Source organism: Vicia villosa, linkage group LG1 (assembly GCF_029867415.1).
Source record: "Vicia villosa cultivar HV-30 ecotype Madison, WI linkage group LG1, Vvil1.0, whole genome shotgun sequence".
NCBI lineage: Eukaryota > Viridiplantae > Streptophyta > Magnoliopsida > Fabales > Fabaceae > Vicia > Vicia villosa.
Genome location: NC_081180.1, coordinates 112,955,872 through 112,975,769, shown reverse-complemented (window position 1 = coordinate 112,975,769; position 19,898 = coordinate 112,955,872). Strand labels below are relative to the sequence as shown.

The window sequence follows — 19,898 nt, the reverse complement described above, 5'->3', positions numbered from 1 at the left end:
ACGCCCTATTTAAAAGAATAAAAAACCTTTTGAAATTTCGAAGTTCCCTTTTCCTTCTCCCCACCACTCTTAGACGGTTAACTTCTAAAACACTTTCCTATTTAAAAGCTTCTCACCCATTTTTCTTTCAAAATATCCCAAATCATTTTCGATCATAAGTCTTCTTCTTTGCTTTAACGTTTTCTATCTCTTGTTGCTGCTTTCATCACAATATCTCGTGCTAATCATTTTCAGTTGCGAGTGGCTGATAAGGATCTACACCACTATGATGTAAGTATAGTTTGCTCATAAGTTTTTTGTTGTTGTTTATTATGTTGGTAAGTTACAATGTGGTATGGATTTCTAGAGGATCAGGACTTTCTAACTTGTTGCAGCGTCTCCTCCATCGTCTTCATCCGATTAAATAAAGCGAATCGTTCTTGTTTGTTATTTTTCTTCTGTCCAGACCTTTTTTCGGAAGTGCATTTCCGAATTCCTCCAAGGGGGGTGAGTTCGGAGATGAACTTCCGAAACACCACATTTTATGAAAATGAAACTTTATTTCGGAGATGCATCTCCGAAATCAATATTTTATATTAAAAAAAAACACGTTTTCGGAAGTTCATTTCCGAAAACACCTTTTTTTCAAAAAAAAAGTACCTTTTCGGAAATGAACTTCCGAAACAAGGGGTAGTGTTGTAAATTCACCAGGGGTGAGCAAGAAGGTTAGGAGGTGGGTGAAGAAATTCTTTTAATTTATACGATTTTATAAAATAAATATATTAGAGAATGTATTGTTGCAACTATTTTATCCTTTAAATTGCCTATTGTTTTACTTCTACTTACATGATTATAATATGTGTTATGATGACACACTAATTAGGCATTGTATTGTGCTTCTCTAAATAGTAAACATAATTCAGGAGCACTTGGAATATCTATGATAATTTCTAATCAAGGCATAGAAAGTAGGGTTTACAATCAAATGTCACATGCAATAGGTCAACACACCATTTTAACTTAGAAAAATCACTAATTTATTATAACAGACCAAACACACACAACATGCTCATCCAGTGCAGGAATAGACTTCAAAATTCATTCAAATTCAACGATTAACAGAAACTAAGCATTCACATCAGATTCAGGAAGATCAAGCAAGTCATATTGCATACTCAAATCGGGACCAAATGGTAGACTTAAGATAACTTGATATATGGAAAAAAGAAATATACTCATATTCAGATGGAAGAAAACATCACTAAATTAATTCGAACAAATATTCATCGCAGCATGAGAGTCATACACAAAAAGCACATATGGGGCAGGAAGAGACATCAAAACTTCAATAAAACTCAACGAATAGCAGCACATATGCGCACGTTAACACTTCATGTCTAAGAAACTCAAGCACATTAGGTTACAAAAACAATCCAGACTCACATTACATACCTAAGTCAAAAGACTAAACAAGGAAAAGATGCAAGAACTTATTCTCATACTCAACACATATTAGAAAATATTCAAATGCAAGCATACTAGAACAACCAGTTAAATAGGCAACTTAACACGCCAACACAAGTCACAGATGAATATATGAACATGGAGGATGCACATGAAATCATAAGAAGCACAATGGAGATGAAAACATTTTAGAACATGTATACACATTTTCTAGATCAACACACCAGGGGACTAATATATCAGACAACTGAGCTAGAGATTAATGGGAGGCACCAACTAAAGGCAAATGAGATTACACAAAACTGAGATATCAGGGACCGGACTTTCATCGAGAAATCAAGGGCAAGATTCACCTCAAGAAACTAATAACAGGCAACCCATTCAACAAGTTCCATAGATAGTTTATCAACACAACAATTATAAGCATCGGTTAAATTTCCAAAGCACGTAGCTATAAACCTATCAAAGAGATAGGTTATTCCAGAAACAGAATGCAGGTTTTGCCCAAGCAAGGGGAGAATCTAAAAATGGTAGTCCTAGAGGATCTAAACATCATACAAGAAACATGTGAACCGAATCTAAGGAAAGAAAAATATTTTATAGCCTACGTATCAAAGATAAAAACAGAATTACAACTATAGAAAACATATGAATAAACACTAAAATCATGTTCATATATAATTTTCCTAAGCATGAGAGTGTTTCTATCGAATCCCTATAATGCTAGTCGGTATACAAGGCAATCTCGTGCCATCAATTAACTTTTGTGTCAATAGAATGAGTTTTCTACCAGGGGAATTTTCTTGGCAAATTAACATAATGTTAATAGTTAACTGAATCATTTAACAAATTATTATGCATGTGATATATATTAATGTCGTGCAATCAAGATGCTAATATTATGTTATGTTGAATACTATCAAAAACTGCTTTTACTAAGTATCCATTCATGCACAATTTCTGTTACGATTTTGATTCTTGAAGATTTTAGTTTCTTAATCATATTCACGGTTCTAAGAAGCATAACAAGCTAGCGACAACTATAAGTAGCAGAACAAATCAATTGTTTTAAAAGTCAGTAGACACATTAAGCACCATAACACCAAATCAATAGATACAAATTTCTCAAAATAATAATGTAACACAAATTTAATATTTTTAAGTGAAAGAGTTTCATCCAAATTTAAAACATAATTTTTTGAGAGAACAACTTGTACCACTTGATCTCATTAGTAGTAGTTTGAAGAAAGAGAAGCTTAAGAGAGTGTTGAGAAAGAATAAGGGAGCACATGGATGGAACATGTTCGATTTGAAGGGGAAAATCTAACTAATTGCATGGATAAGATCAAATTTGATTTCAAACTAATTGAATGCATTAATTAATACAAGTTTGAAAGAAGCACATTATTAGAGAATCAAAAGGTCAAGTTATAAGGACCTTAAAGAAGCACTGTATTTGAGGCAACCCACGAAATTGTGTAAATTAATTTTCGGTTTTGTTTTTAGTTCCTTTGATGCATATGAAGTTTTTAGATTATTATATTAGAGAATCAAAAGGTCAAAACTTGTTGAAGAAAGAGTATAGAAAAAATGAATGGTTTCATAAAATAAAAAGGGAATTGAAACTGAAACATATATAGAAGTAAGGATCTGAGAGTGAGAAGAGATAGCTGTAACGGAAACTTGACGAAGAAGAAACAAGAAAATCCGAGATTTAAACATCTAATGTAACGTTTATTTAGAGGAATTTGTTTTAGGGGTATTTTATTAATTTAGCGTTAGATTTAGATTTAATATGTGGAATGTGGCCGTTTGAATTCGACTCCGCTCTAACAAAAAATGTATTTTTTTGGGGTTATTTGGCATATTTGTTTTTGGCATCAATTAGTTTTTCGTCAGGCCCATGGCCCATTATCATGAGAAAAACCCCTAACTATTTAATGTACTGAATTTGTGTGTTAATGGTAGGAAAAATTCAGATTGTTGTTTTATGTTTTATCTCTTATCACTCTTATGCAACCCTAGATCTAAAGTTAGTCTAGTATATATAATCTATCATATATGCTTTGTCTGTATCAGATTGAAGGAATAATACACCAAAAATAAAATTATGAAGTGTATACATACAAAATTTTATCTTAAGAAGGACAATTTTGGTCTCTGAAGACCAATATTGGAATGTTTACAAGGTTGAAGAGATTGTAAATGCATGTATACAACAATAAGTCATGAGTGTATGTTTCATATTCTTCCTTAAATGTTTGGTATATCTAGGATTTCCTGAATCTAATACAAGCTGAAATGGTTTAGTTTAGAAGAATTTTTGCATGGTTTATTTCCATTTTGAACATTACATCTTAGCATGCGATCTTTTTTTTTTAGTTTATACATTTTAAGCCTCGTGATTCCCAGTTGAGAAAGGTTTCTTTAGGATATGCTTAATTTAATACATAGATACTTTTCATATTCATGTGGAACATGCTGTGCATTTCTTACCATTACTTATAAGATATTTGTCTTTGAATCTTTTCAAATTTCCACTCTAATCATTCCTTGTTTATTGTATCAGTGATCCATATGTTACTGAAGATGAGCTAAAACGTAAGGAGTGCAAAATTAAGTGGGGTAGTAGAGAAGAAAAGCACGTAATGAAAATGAAATTCCATGAATCTATTAGCATTACAAAACTGTATTTCTACTGATGCATTGAATTATTATGTAAGTTGAAAATGCAGTTTTGTTAAATAGGCACAAGTTTTAGATTTTTTCTCAAAACATAACAAAATTTCATGTGTTTGGTGTATGATTAATTGATATATGCCTTGTTAACTTAAATGCTACTTCTTCTTACTAAACTACATCTAATTTAATTATAGGGTTAAATATGATTTTAGTCCTTATAAATATGATAACCTTCAATTTTAGTTCATACAAAAAATTTCTTCAAACAATAGTCCTCACAACGCGACGTCAGTTAGATTCCATTAGATTTCACTAATAGGGACGGAAAACATTACTAGAATCATTGTTTGAAGAAAAAATTTATAGGGACTAAAATTAAAAGTTTTCATAATTATAGATACCCTTGACATATTTAACTCTTAATTATATAACTGTAATCTACGAGATATGATTTGAAAGATCAACGAAACACAAGTTGGAGATGTTATGACACCTCTAGTTGATAAGTCTTGTAAAATTTCAGACTATGTGGGTAAGATATCCATACTCGAGGTATTTATAGACTTTATAGCTTTAATTTAACATTGGCCTACATGGTCTATGTATGGACTAGCAAAAATAGGTTAAAAAAAATGATTTTTAGAGAGGTTTTGCAACATTCTAAATATTAATTTAAAAAAATCCATTTAGTGTCGGCCAAGCCGAAGCTAATTAAATAAATCTGAATAATAGCATTCGTTTGAAGAGACGTTAATAATTAGCGTCGGTCAAAGGCAAAGCTAACTATTTAAACACATTAACGAGGTCGCGTCTCATTCAATTGATGCTAATAGCGTCGGATTTCCATCCATGTCTTAGCTTCACTTTAACGTCTCAAATAACAGACGCTACCTAGCGTTAGCTAGACGCTGTTGTTAGCATCAAGGCCGGAGATCCGGTTCGTAAGAGGAACCAAATGTTAAGTTGGTACTACATACATATGAGTCATTGTTGTTATCATGAGTCGCATAACATGAATTAAATATATGTGTGACATATGGCTACGTGTGATAATGTTGTTGTTGTAGATAATACTAGTAACAAACCCGTGCATTCGCACGGGTTCTAGTACGGGATGCGCATTTGTTTCAAATGTATATTTTTTTAATAAAAAATATCTGATTACCCGTGAAAAAATAATAATTGAATGTATAGTTAATAAACAAATATTTTGATCAGTAACTTTATGTTCCGTTAATAATCAATATTTTGATCAATAACTTCATGTTCTCGTGTTCAAATATTAGTTTGATTAATAATTTCATGTCCACGTATACCTTAAAAATATTTTGATCAGTAACTTCATGTCCCGTTAATAATCAATATTTTGATCAATAAATTCATGTCCCGTTAATAATCAATATTTTAATCAATAACTTCATGTTCTCATGTACAAAAAGGTTTAGTAAAACATATTATTTTATTTTTAAAATGTTCTTATTTCAAAAAGGTTTACATATTATTTTCCTTACTAACATGTTCTTATCTTTGCATCACATTTTATACACTAAAACTAATTTAAAAAATATTATTTTCTTTTTAAAATCCAAAATTGTAAAAAACTATTTATTAAAAGTATCAGTTATAAAATCATTTACTTAAATGAAAATGTTGGCTAAGTTTATTCTGTCACAAAAAGTGTTGGCCTTAAAATCTCTTACTATTAAACTCATTAAATGAATATTATGATAGAGAATGATAAAAAATTTAAAAATAATTATTAATTGTAGAAGGGAAAGTAAATTGTTTTAAGTATTAAAACAACACATTTTAATATGCAATATATTACGTTTTATTTTTATTATTAACAATTTTAAAATTTAATGCAATATTAATTATATTTTAGAAATATCATTCTTAATTATTTGTTAAAGAGAGATAAATGAATGTAATTAATATAATATTATAATCTCACTAATAAAGAATATTTACATTTTAGTCTAGTATAAAAAGATAGATAAAAGTGAAATGAAATATAATAATTTTAGTTGATTTATTATCAACCATTATTTTGAAAAATATGAAATTCAAAGTAACTCAAATATTTAATGTGAGATTAGATATAAAGAGATATGCTTTAATATTGTCATTGTTGTTGATATATGAATCTTTACACATATCTCAACCCTTTTTCAAATTGTTACATCAATTGTGTAGAAACAAAATAAATAATAATTATTAAAACATTAGCAACAAAGTTGTAGATAATATTTTTTTAAACATTTAATAAAAAAATAATCTGTAACACATCTTCATCTTCAATTGATCTACAATCTGAAAAAATAAAAAAAGAATGAAAAGTCATAAATAATTCAAATCTAATTTTTTTTTAAAAATTAACACAGATAAAAAAGTAATCGTCACCTTCATTTTTCTCTTCCGGTAAAAACTGCAAAGGGAATGGTTGGCGTGCTAACATTCTAAAATGTGCAGCCGGCAGAAGTAAAATATGCTATTTGGAAAGTTAGGAATGATAGAGTATTTCCTAAAGATACAAACAGACAAGGGCATTATAACATTGATAGGAACATTATTGACACTATAGTTTATAGAGTTTGGTCACATAAGAAGTATATGAAACAATTAGCAACACTTATGTTATAGTTTATGAATAGTTAGTCCTTTGGTGTATTAGTTTTGGGCTTATGACTGGATCGTTTGCGATCGCCTTTTGTTTATATTGTTTTTTTTTTGAATTAATCAAAGATTATTGGTTAAAAAAAATAGTTGAATTGAAATTGTAAGACTACTATAAAGATAATCATACACATAGGAATTAAATGTGGTTTAAGTATAATACTTAAAAGTTTCGAAACATCAAACAAACTAATGTATTTAACAAAAATCAATATATTATATAATAAATATTAAAATATTAAAGAAGTATGTTACTTTATATAAAATTTCTGTGATTGAAATATATATTTATCTATTTCTTTCTAATTACTTTTTTATTGAAAAATAAAATATTTAAATAATTATCAATTTTAGAGTTTAAAGTAAGAATATTATTATTTTATAAATAACACAATTATTTATTGGAAAGAAAGAAATTAATGTAATTAAATTATAAATTTATTAAAAAAGATAATTAATGTCATAAAGAATAATAAAATTTATTAATAGTGTAATAACAACTTTATGGTATATATGGAAGAAAATGATAGTAACGTAAATTGATTATAATTTTGTTTATTTTTAATTTATTTTTAATTTGTATTTTCATTTATTATTAAATTTTTTTAAAATTAATTTTTATAATTATGACTTGATATAAATTACATAAATTGTATATTTATTGTATTTATGATGTAAAGTTGAAGAATACTTAATATATTATTGGTTGGTGCAAAATATTTTTAATCCTTATAATAATATTTTTACGCAAGTTGAAAGGGTTGGACCAACTTTCTATGTCTTTTAAATATTGGGAAGTGTATGCCTAAAGATATGTCAGTGGTCATAATATCACCTATGGCCACTTAATATAATTAGATGTGATAGAATTGTGAAATCAGTCATAGTCTTTATACTAAAAGTATTATAAGGAATTTTAGTTGGAGTAAAAAATACAAAGGTTGGTTTTGTACAAAGGCTGATTTTAGATACAACTTCCAATACATTAAATTAAATATATTAAAATATTGAAAACATGATATTTAATATAAAATTTTGTAAGTTATATATATTGTGTCCAAATGGTTGCACTCAGAAGATAGAAATTGATTGAGTTACAAATGAAGAGAGATATTTGAAATTTGAATTGATGTGTCGCAATATCAAACATGATCTTCCCCAACACATTCTTTTTAGCTTTATTTGCAACTTTTCCTGTCATTAAATAAAAAAGATCAAATTAATATTAAGAAAAAGAAACACAATAATTAACATTTTCATAATTTCTATCTCCCCACTATCAGTGCATAGAAAGTATGAAAATATATCAACATTCAATGAAAGAAACACAAAAACATCATATATATTATAACTATGTAATAGCAACAAAAAAAATTAAATAATAAAAACTTTAAATAAAATTATGTGCAAATCCAGACAAATATATATATTTTGAATGTTTGTGTTAATTTTTCTTTCTTCTTAGTGTCATAAATAGAGAAATTACTTCTTCCTTCCAATAAAACACCATCACGATGTATCTTCATAATCAATAAGTAAACATAATACAAAGATTTTAAAAGCAACATAACTTTCAAACAGTGAGAGAGAATGAAAATTGGGGTTTTCAAATTATCACAAGATTAAATTTTGAGAAATGTCAAACCAAAAGATCATTTTGAATCAAGAAAAGATTTCATTTTTTCATATATCTATTTTTTTCCAGATCTGCTTTTGATAACATCTGTAGAATTAAAAACTTCAGATTTTCAAATTATCACAAGGTTAAATTTTGAGATTTGTCAAACAAAGAGATCATTTCGAAAACAAAAAAGATTTCATTTTTTCCTCATATCTATTTTTTCCAGATCTGCTTTTGATAAGATCTGGAGATTTTTTTTCTACTATTGGAATTTCTAAATCTATGTGAAACACAAAACCAACAAAAAAAAATACACGAGGTAACATATATATGAAAAGATAAACCATCATAAGAAAAAAGTTTAAGAAATCTCTAACCAAAAAGAATTCCCAGTCCAGAAGCGCTTTTCTTCAGATCTGCATAATTTTTTCTTAACCCATGTAGCTTCTAAACAACTCGTTGATCAAGCAGTTTAGATCAACCAAATATAATTTCTCGAAACATGCAACAACAACAAAAATATCAACAACGAAATAATCGTCAATGTTTCGTAGATCTAAGAAGAGAAGGATAAAAGTAACATTTTTTGTTGAAGAAAAAGAAGACAGAAGAATAAGAAGAAGGGAGAGGAAGTAGAATAAAGAAGAAGGAAGATAAAGAGAGAGGTACAGGAAAATAGAATTAAGAAGAAGAGGAAGAGAGAAAACAGAAAAGCTTAAGGGTATGTTTGGATATCACGAAATGAACGGAGCGGAATGGAATGGAGCGGAGTGGGATGGAGCGGAGTGGAACGGAGCGGAACGAATGTACCATTCCATTGTTTGGAAATTTTAGAACGGAATAAGACAAATTATTCATTCCGCCCAAATCAGAGGGGAAGGAATATGGTGGTAAGTGATGGAATGAAATGGAATCCATACCACTCCTTTCCGGAATCCATACCACTCCTTTCCGCTCCATCCGTTTTTAAATTATCCAAATAACGGAATATCATTTTATTCCATTCCATTCCGCTCCGCTCCATCCAATTTCATAAATCCAAACAAAGCCTAAGAAAACAGTCTGCTTCAATTGAAAAGAAAAGTAGCGTGAAAAATTGTGCATCAAAAAGTTAATTGATATAATATTTTTTTTATTTTTTCCAACCCATCAGCTTTATAATGAATGAGATAGAAATTGTGGAAAATGAAGAAAAGACAAAGAAGGATGGGGAAGGCATCCACGTGGACAGTTCAAATGAAGAGTATTTGAAAAAATGGCAATATTGGTATTTCAAGAACATCTATCTTTCTTATATGATAGATATTGTATTGGGTCTTGGAATTCTTTTGATCATGGGACAACATGGACCTCCATTTTATTAGTGTACTTACATGAAACAAAAATAATAACAAAAGATAATAGCATAATAACAAAAAAGAGATTTATTAGTTTTAATTTTAAAATCCAATCTTAAACTAAAATTGAATTTAAAAATTATAACTACAAATCCGAAAAGGTTAGTGACATAAAACATAATTGGATGAAATGCGATGATGCAAATGAAATAAGATCGTAGGGTAAAAATCAGGGTGCAACAGAACTCAGCAAAGATCTCTGGTCAAGTGGTTTGTGTGATGATGGAGGTTATCATGAAGAGTTATATGAAGCCTCATCAGAACAAGATTCAAGGTTCTAGTTAAGTGCTAAAGTTAAAGATGACGTGGCAAGGAACCAAAGCTTCATAATTGTAAAAGAGAAGAAGTGTAAAAGCTCGTCATTCTGCGTTGAATGACCAGTGTTTGTAAATATATAAGACTAAATCTTGATTCTATTAAGGCAACAACTTGGAAACAAAACCTTACATTTTGGAGCGCCATATTATTTCCATCGTGAAACTCCGATCTAGTACTTTTCTTTTTCTTATTCATTTTGCTTCCACTTGCACATTCCATGTGAAAATTAATTGATATGTGGCTTTGTAAATCCTGATTGTTATTTCATTAGAGTTTAATTTAAGAAATCTTGAAATAACGAAGAAGAAGATAGGTGGGCTTAAATCTTAAAATAATAAAGAAGAAGAGAGGTGGGAAGAAGAGTGAGAAAGAGGATGGATAAGAGAGGAGGGAGGAATAAACATCTGATTTTTTTATTTATTTTAATGTGATCTTTATTTTTTATTTTTTTGTCTTTTTAAAATAATTGTCCATGTTTTTGTCCTTTTGCCCATGTTTTCTTCTTATTGGCTGGAAGTTGAGTAATGGAAGGGATCCTACATAGAATCTCCATCATAACTACCATATGCATGAGTTTGATCATCCTTTAATACTCGAGGTATTTATAGACTTTATAGCTTTAATTTAACATTGGCCTACATGGTCTATGTATGGACTAGCAAAATTAGGTTAAAAAAAATGATTTTTAGAGAGGTTTTGCAACATTCTAAATATTAATTTAAAAAAATCCATTTAGTGTCGGCCAAGCCGAAGCTAATTAAATAAATCTGAATAATAGCATTCGTTTGAAGAGACGTTAATAATTAGCGTCGGTCAAAGGCAAAGCTAACTATTTAAACACATTAACGAGGTCGCGTCTCATTCAATTGATGCTAATAGCGTCGGATTTCCATCCATGTCTTAGCTTCACTTTAACGTCTCAAATAACAGACGCTACCTAGCGTTAGCTAGACGCTGTTGTTAGCATCAAGGCCGGAGATCCGGTTCGTAAGAGGAACCAAATGTTAAGTTGGTACTACATGCATATGAGCCATTTGTTGTTATCATGAGTCGCATAACATGAATTAAATATATGCGTGACATATGGCTACGTGTGATAATGTTGTTGTTGTAGATAATATTGGGGATGATTTGGATGTGAGAATGTGATATGTTATTGTGCATGATTGTGTAGATGTTTTTCTCTATCTTACATTCTATTATATTATTATTGAAATAAATTATCATCCCTTCTATTTGAATGTTGCCTTTACATGGGCATCGTGCAGATACTCTAGAGTAGAGACGATGTTGTGAGTGGAAGTTAGCTCCTAGAGCTATTTCTTTTAGTCTATTCGTTTTAGCTTTGGTTATGCTCTGATATGTAACACTAGGGAGCGAGTTATTTGTTTTATGTTGAGCTTTTCTGAGAGACAATGTATGCTCTCGTATTTGTTTTATATTTTGGTGTGATAGCACTTGGAAAAGACTCGCGAGCTGGTGCTTTTGATTTTTTAATGTAAACTATTATGAGATTTTAAATTGTTATGTTTTAATTATGATTCCGCTGTAAATATATCAGATGAGTTGGATGTCGTGTACACATTTGAAGTACAAATTAGATGTGTTGGATGTCGTGCAAACATCCTAAGTATAAACGTATGCCATAAAATATTGTGTTGCATGTTTGTTTAAATTAAGTGTTACATGATCAGCAGGTACGTGTGTTTCTATATGTGTAACATCATATGTGCAAATGTTTGTGAAAAAAATCTTTGATTTAATTATAATTATGCAATGGGGAAATAGGGTGTTACAAGCGATGTCGTCCAGAGTAATACTCATCTTACCAAATGGCATGTGAAATAAAAATGTCTCTAGATGCTGTCTCTTTACAAGTACGGATATCAAGTTTGAGTCTATCTTTGTCAAACTGGTTCTCTAAAGTGAATATATATATATATATATATATATATATATATATATATATATATATATATATATATATATATATATATATATATATATATATATATATATATATATATATATATACACACACCTAGACATTCAAACCTCCATCTCTGCTAGGAGAGCAACATGAACTAGGGGTGGACACGGATCGGATTCGGTCGGATTCGGTTTCAAAATCCCAATCTGATGAACACCCACGCGTGGCTATTATAGATCCACTTCCGACCGTTTTTTTCAACGGTTAGGTCGGGTATCGGTTCTTCGGATGACGGTTTAATCGGTTCGGGTACTTCGGTTTGTTAACATGTGAATAAAAAATATTAGCATTCAAAAGTCATACAAAAACCAGAGAAAGAGAGGAAATAATTTCTGCAATCAAAAAATTGTGTAGGTAATGGCAGCGATGAGTGATGAAAAGAGAACATTAAGAAGAAAGATGTGAGAGTGGTGGTGGTTTCTCTAGGAGGAAGAAGAAGAGAGATACTTTTCTTTTAAGACAAATACATACTAGTACATTATTATAACAATAGTAGTGATATTTTTAAGTTAAAAATATTAAATTGTTGTAAGATAAAGATTAGACTTTATAGGTTACAGCAAGCTACACCATAAGAATAGAGAGGCACACTGCTCCATATTTTTTCTGACAAATCACGTGTGCCTTTAGTAAGAAGGTAAAAGTAAAACTACAATTGCATGTTAACACACTTTAATCGGTCGGTTTCGGGTTTATATGGATCAAGACTTGTCATCCGCTTCCGACCAATGGTAACCGTCACAGACTGAAAAACCGACCCGTAGACCCGAAGACCCGATACGATCCGACCGAATGCTTGCGGTTTTAAACGGTTACACCGAGTTTCGGTCGGTTGAGTATTTCTTGTCCACCCCTAACATGAACCATCTGTGTAAGCTTCAGCTCATGTCCAACAACTTTCAACTCTTTCTTCACACCTCGCTCCTGAAAACAAATAAAAAATACACATATTATAAAATACAATTAAAAATTAAAAGAAGTTTCATTATAAAGTAATTTTTTTTACTTACCTCACCGAACCATAAATGTTGAGCAACATAATGCTCGTACTTTACCACAAGAGGCGTATCGTACGACCCTCTTGGAAATCCAACTGGTTGTGGAGCGGATGCAAATGCACCAATATGATCTTCCTCTCCTGCCAACATCGGTGGAATGTTTCGTCCTAAACTATTATTTGAAATCCTACACACCACTGCAAAAATAACAAAAAATACATAAAAAAATACCCAAACCAAAACACATTTTAAAAGAGTTCCGGAATGCAAAAACTCAAAAAATCCTGAACACTTTGTGAAAGCATTCTAGTATGTAATAGCACAAAACGAAAGATTTTTCAAAAGTGTCTCGGATCATAATACAAAATCAAAAGACTGATAAAATGTGTTTTGATTTAAAGAATCTAAATCGAAAGACTCACTTGATCTGTTCCAGTGTGTTATTTATGAACTAGAAGAGTAAAGAAAAATGTTTCGGTTTGAAAGCAATTTTTGTTTATCTCGAAAGAATCTGAATCTTTGGGTGAAAAAGTGAATTGTAAAAAACTATTAACTACTTATATAAAGGTATTTTAGTCAATAAAACTTTAATGTTGGGGTATGGGAATAATTGATGGGATATAAGATAAAATTTTCCTTAACTAGAGTTTTAGTAATGTAAATGGGCCATAAACCTCTTTTGAAAATAAACATTAAAACTGTTAGAGCATAATGCTAATCACACCTCCTCTCCTTTAATAAGAGTAGAAATCTTTTAACAATACTGATTTTTTTCATCTTCTTATCATTTTAATTTTTAAGGGGGAAAGAACCATTTTGATAGCGTCATCTCCTCATTAATTTATAACTTATTTCAATATACTATTTCTAGTAATTTATAACTTATTTTAATAAACTATTTCTAGTCATTTTTCTATCTCAATTTTATTCCTATAACTTAATTTAAAAAAATTAAAATTTCAAATTAATTAAACATTTTCTATGTCATTTCAAATTTATAAACAAATTCAACTGCTAATTAATTTTAGTTAATATTAAAAATTCAATTAGTTAGTTTATCACGATAAACTATCAACTACTCTCTATGTCTCACAATTAATACAGTAACTTATTTAAATATTTCACGTAGATTATAAAAAATGTACAAATGCAAGAAAAATTTTTTTAACCAAAATACCTTATCTAGTATCAATGGAATTACAATTAATATAAATAAAAAGTGAAAAATATTTTATTAAGAGTGATGCATGCAATATTAATTAGATTGTATATTTTTTATAAAAAAAAAATATTGTATGGAAAATTCAAAAATAATTATTTATTTTAAGATAACCTTTTTACAAATAGATCATCTATTATAGGATAAATTGAGTATAATTTATAAGTTATCAAATGTAAACTAGTTTATTTGTTACTCCTAGTATTTTCTAACAAAGAGTCTAAATTTGTATCGCCAAATTAGTTGAGTTATTCAAGATCTCTTTCTATGTTTTTAATTTTAACCCTTAGTGAAAACTATATGCTACGTAGTTCTCTCCCATGATGTCCATTTATTGAAAGAAAGAAAAAAAGTGTGGAGAGCACGTAATGCAATGAGATAGATTTTGAGACGCAAGTTAAAATACAAACGAAAAAAAACGAAATGGAATATTAGGGGAGTGCATGTATGAAGATAATCCAATAAGCCACGCGTATAGTTTTGGTGTTTGTGTGTCACATTAGCATTACAAATCTCTTTAATATAGGCAGTACATAGGTGATGATTGAACAGAGACAGGCATGTTATAAATGAAGTCTTTTCCATTTGGTGGGATTGAACGAATCGGCACAACAAGACAAAACCTGTTCCTAGTTGTTGACCTAATGCACAAAAGGCCAAACACATTGGTGGCCCGCACGTTATTCATTCTCAAGCTTTTTATTTTACTACTACTGGTAATTGTACTCACACACACTATAAACAGAAAAAGTAACCAAAAATGATTTTTTAAAGGTTGTAGTATGCTACACGGCAATTTTGTTTGGTGTAGTTTGAGTTTGTGTGTGGCACATGTATAGCCACCGGTTGAATATCACAACCAGACAAATACATAAATGCATGCTGTGGTTTCTTATGGTCCTTTTATTACTCACCATAGATTATTAACATCATTTGTTGTAAAATTTATCTTCACTTGAGGAAAGAATAATCAATACTTGTCAAATATGTCCGTTGCTAAAAAAAATTGTGTTAAATATGTAAAAGAATTCACAAGTGCACCGACCTTGTTGGTGAGCTTGGTAAGCTTACAATTATTATTATTACCAAGATTGATGGCTAGATCTATGTTGTATATTAAAAAATTTATGTGACTATTAGCAAGTTGTACTTAAATTAATTATGTGGTATGGTATCTATGACTTCTGCCTTAGTAATACTCTTTGTCAGTTTTATTCATAGAGTTGGTCTTTTGTTTGTATATGTGGAATACGTCATTTTTAAAATTCAAAATAATGATAACTATTACTCCCTCCGTTCCTTTTTAAGTGTCGTTTTAGCAAAAAGCTCTTCAACCAAGATAGTGGATTATTAGAGTTACTTTTCCCATTATACCCTTATTCATTTTTCTCTTTCCAAATAAATTCAATCATTCACTCTCTTTTTCCAATAATTAATTGAAAAATTTGAGGTGGAGTTATTGAGAAAATAAGGGTATAAATGACAAATTGTAACATTAAATTATAAAACGACACTTAAATAGGAAAAAAAAATTCTTCTAAAACGACACTTAAAAAGGAACGGAGGGAGTAATTATTTTGTTACTATTAATTATTTACTGTTGGGGAAAAATAGATGTAAAAAGAGGTCAGGCTATGATGAAAAGACCATTTAGCGGGGGTTATTAAACTCAAATGCCAAGTCCCGTAAAATTATTGAATATTAAAAAAATTTAAAATAGTAGGTTTTTTACTGCGACGAAATAACCCCGTTGAAATTGACAACAACAAAAAAATTGTAATCATTGTCAAAAATCAAAAAAGAAAAGAAGGTTTACTGTAACAAAATATTAAACAATCAAAATATCGTTAAAAAAATTTACAATTTCATAACAAACTAAATTTTACGAGATTCTTCATTTTGTGTAAAATAACATTAAACAACACTTATTTGTATATTTGTCATTTATATAAATTTGTAACAATAAATGTTTTATATGGCGCCGTCTAAGGTGCGCAAGGTGGATAGGTCTCTCACCGTGAGAGACCATTTTTTCCTTTTTTTTTTTTTTCAAATGAACAAGAGCCGTTAGATTAGCTGTCCCTAATGGTCACTCACTTCACTAACACACACCATATCACCACCATCCCTTACACCTTTTGCAAACGTACAACACACCTTTCTTCACCGTCCTTCTTCCACTGTGTCTTTCTTCCATTGTCCTTCTTCATTTCTTTTTCTGCAGCCATTACTCTTCTGCGTTTTATTTTTCTGAAACCATTTTCTTCTTCATTTTTTTTGTGCTCCCTTCTGATTTCTTCTTTTTGCGCTCCCTTCTGATTTCTTCTTTTGCGCTCCCTTCTGATTTCTTCTTCATTTCTTCCATTTTCGATCCTCTTCCATTAACGATTTGTGTCTGAAGCAAGTTTTTGTGCTTAGTAAAAGTAACAGATATTGAGTTAAAGATGGATGGTGGTGACGTTATTGGCCATGGAGTAATGCAAGTTAACTCTGTAAGTCAATTTTCAAACAATCTTATCTTGTGGTTGTAACCCTAATTGATGGTTGATTTACTATTTAGTTATTTATATTTTTTTAGGAAGCACACGATGGGATTTTTCATGAGAATGGTCGTGTTAACGATGACGGTGAACTGGATTTTGTTAGTGATGGATGCTTGGATAATGTTGAATATGACAACAGAGTTGTTGATGAAGATTCTGAGTTTGAAGAAGTTGAATACTATGATGAAGATGCGGAAGAAGATAATGAATTTTACGGATGTGAATACGATGATGAAGATGGAGATGATGATGGCGAATTAGATGGTGATGATTATGATGACGAGATAGGTTCCGGTTATGTTAGTGGACACGAATATTGGAATACAGATTCAAACGGCGGTGGAATTTCTGGGGAAGGATCGGAATGGGGTTCGGACAGATTGAATGAATCGATATCTTCAGATCAACTTCCAGACGAATCATTTGTTGTTGACGAGTTTGACGACATTGCAAATATGGACATGTTTAACTTGCAATGTGATGATGTTTCGAAGCTGCAATTTGGAAGTCTGGAAATAGCTTACACATGGTACTGTTGGTTTGCAAAGATGAACGGTTTTGCAGTCCGTAAAGGTCAAGTTATTAAAAAAAAGAGTGGAGATGTTACTCAACAAACATTTCTTTGTAACCTTGCAGGATTTAGGCAAAACAAAGTAGATAATCGCAAACGTGGTCTGAGGCACGAAACCCGGTGTGGATGTGAAGCAAAATTTCGGGTTCATATTGATATAATTTCACACCGTTGGTATGTCACAGTTTTTACCTTTGAGCACAATCATGCAATGTTAAAGGAGAAGCACTGCAGGCTGTTGGCAGGTAATAGGAAGCTTAGTAAGTCAGATAAGATGCAAATTAAGAATTTTGGGAATGCCGGAATCAAAGTAACTCAAATGATTGGTTCATTCGCTAATGCTACCGGGGGGTATGATAAGGTAGGATTTTTGAAGAAGGATGTACATAATCAAATTGCAAGACAAAGGAAAGAGATGTCTTCTGATGCTAAAGGTGCTGTCAGGTATCTTATTGATCTTCGTGTAATAGATCCATTGATGCTTGTTGCACACACGGTGGGTGCGGATGGAACGTTGCAAAACCTATTTTGGAGCGACGGTGAGAGTCAAAAGAATTATGAACTGTTTGGTGATGTGCTTGCTTTTGATGCTACCTACAAGAAAAATAAGTACAGGTGCCCATTTGTTGTTTTTTCTGGTGTTAATCACCATAACCAGACGATTATATTTGCTACTGCCATAGTTTCAAATGAGGTTGAAGGGACATATGTATGGTTGCTGGAGCAGTTTTTGGTTGCAATGAAAGGTAAGACACCTTTATCTGTAATAACGGACGGTGATGTTGCTATGAGAAATGCAATCAGGAAAGTCTTTCCCAACAGTTACCACAGGTTATGTGCATGGCATCTCCTACGAAATGCAATTTCCAACATTAGCAATCCCAATTTCATCCCTGTTTTCAAAAAATTAATGCTTGGTGATCACGATGTTTGGAAATTTGAGAGTCTGTGGAATGAAATGTTAGATAGGTTTGGGTTAGAAGATAATAATTGGATCAATGAATTGTACCAGAAAAGGAAGATGTGGGCAACAGCTCATATTAGGGGAAATTTCTTTGCAGGAATAAGAACGACATCGCGGTGCGAAGCATTTCATAGTCATATGGGACAGTTTGTACACTCGAGGATGAATATGACTGATTTTGTTAAGCAGTTCCATAGGTGTGTGGCATATTTTCGATTTAGAGAGGTTCAAGCTGATTTTGAATCCCAATATGGACAGGCAGTGTTGCATACCAATCTTAGGGCGCTTGAGAGGTCAACATCAAAGCACTGGACAAAAGAGATATTTGAAATGGTACGATCTGTTATGAAAAAGGTAACCTTAACATCTGTATTAGATATTCAAGATATGGCATCAGTTACCATTTATGCGGTGACAAAATACAGAGACGAAGGGCATGGATGGCGTGTTTCCCACTGTTCATCGAATAACGATTTCAGATGCTCGTGTCTTAGAATGGAATCCATTGGGATTCCTTGTGAGCACATTGTTGCTGTGATGGTTTATCTTAATATTGTAGAATTTCCTGAGAATCTTGTGCTGAATCGTTGGTCATTATATGCGAAGGAGTCTATTAGTGGAAGTTATGAAGATGGTTCCCACTACTGGGATTCACATTTGGTTGCTAGACACGCTACTTTGGTGAATCTTAGTAAGGAGGTCGCTGACTTGTCATATATGGATGTTGATGATTACAAAAAATATTTAGAATATCTGACTAATGAACTTTGTAGGCTTAAATCGAAGTACAACAATGAAGATGTTCCAGATAACATACATGTTGAAGAGGAGTTGGTGAATATACTTAACCCTTCATGTTCAAGAAGCAAGGGTTGTGGACCAGGTACTGTTGGTACATTAGAGAGACCCAGGCGGACACAGACGTGTGGGATATGCGGTGCAGCTGGTCACAACAGAAGATGCTGCCCTACTCTTGGAGCAGATGGAGAGCCTCCTGCAGATAGTTCTTTACAATCAGCATCTGTAAGGTTAAGTAATGACTATGGATTTTCAGTTTGAAATTCAGTGAAGTGATGAAGCAATGCCAAAATGATGTTATGCTGCTTGTTTGGCAAGGAAGGTGTCTGTTTCTGTTAAGAATGGGTTAAGAATGGGAATGTGGTGAAGTAAGAGGTGGTATTCGTAGTTTATTGTATTGGATAATATAATTGGCAGTTATACTGATTTTGTAATTTTGGGTGCTGTGTTGCAAATGTGGGATTTGTTTTGTAATAGGCATTTGGTATGCTTATTGTAACAGACATTGTGTCTTGTTAGTTTTAATATATCCAAGGCTGGAAGTTGATGTAACTGAAGAAGTGAATTGCTGTAATTTTATCCTAAAGCACATTGAAATTCATCTATTGTTGTATTGTAATTTCCCTAATTCAACATAATATATTTCATAAATTAATCAACAATGTTCTAAATATTACT

General features: G+C 31.1%; 1 protein-coding gene across 1 annotated transcript; it reads left to right on the top strand.

The window, feature by feature from the left end:
• Positions 1–16,788: 16,788 nt before the first annotated feature.
• Positions 16,789–19,481, top strand: LOC131651893 (protein FAR1-RELATED SEQUENCE 5-like). Its single transcript, XM_058921618.1, has 2 exons — positions 16,789–16,836; positions 16,923–19,481. Exons 1-2 carry the CDS (start codon positions 16,789–16,791, stop codon positions 19,479–19,481), a joined length of 2,607 nt encoding a protein of 868 aa, XP_058777601.1.
• Positions 19,482–19,898: the final 417 nt, after the last annotated feature.

Coding starts and splice junctions, on each gene's coding strand:
- LOC131651893 (XM_058921618.1), top strand. CDS start 16,789: ATGGATGGTGGTGACGTTATTGGCCATGGAGTAATGCAAGTTAACTCT. Junction 16,837..16,922: donor GAGTAATGCAAGTTAACTCT/GTAAGTCAATTT, acceptor ATATTTTTTTAG/GAAGCACACGATGGGATTTT.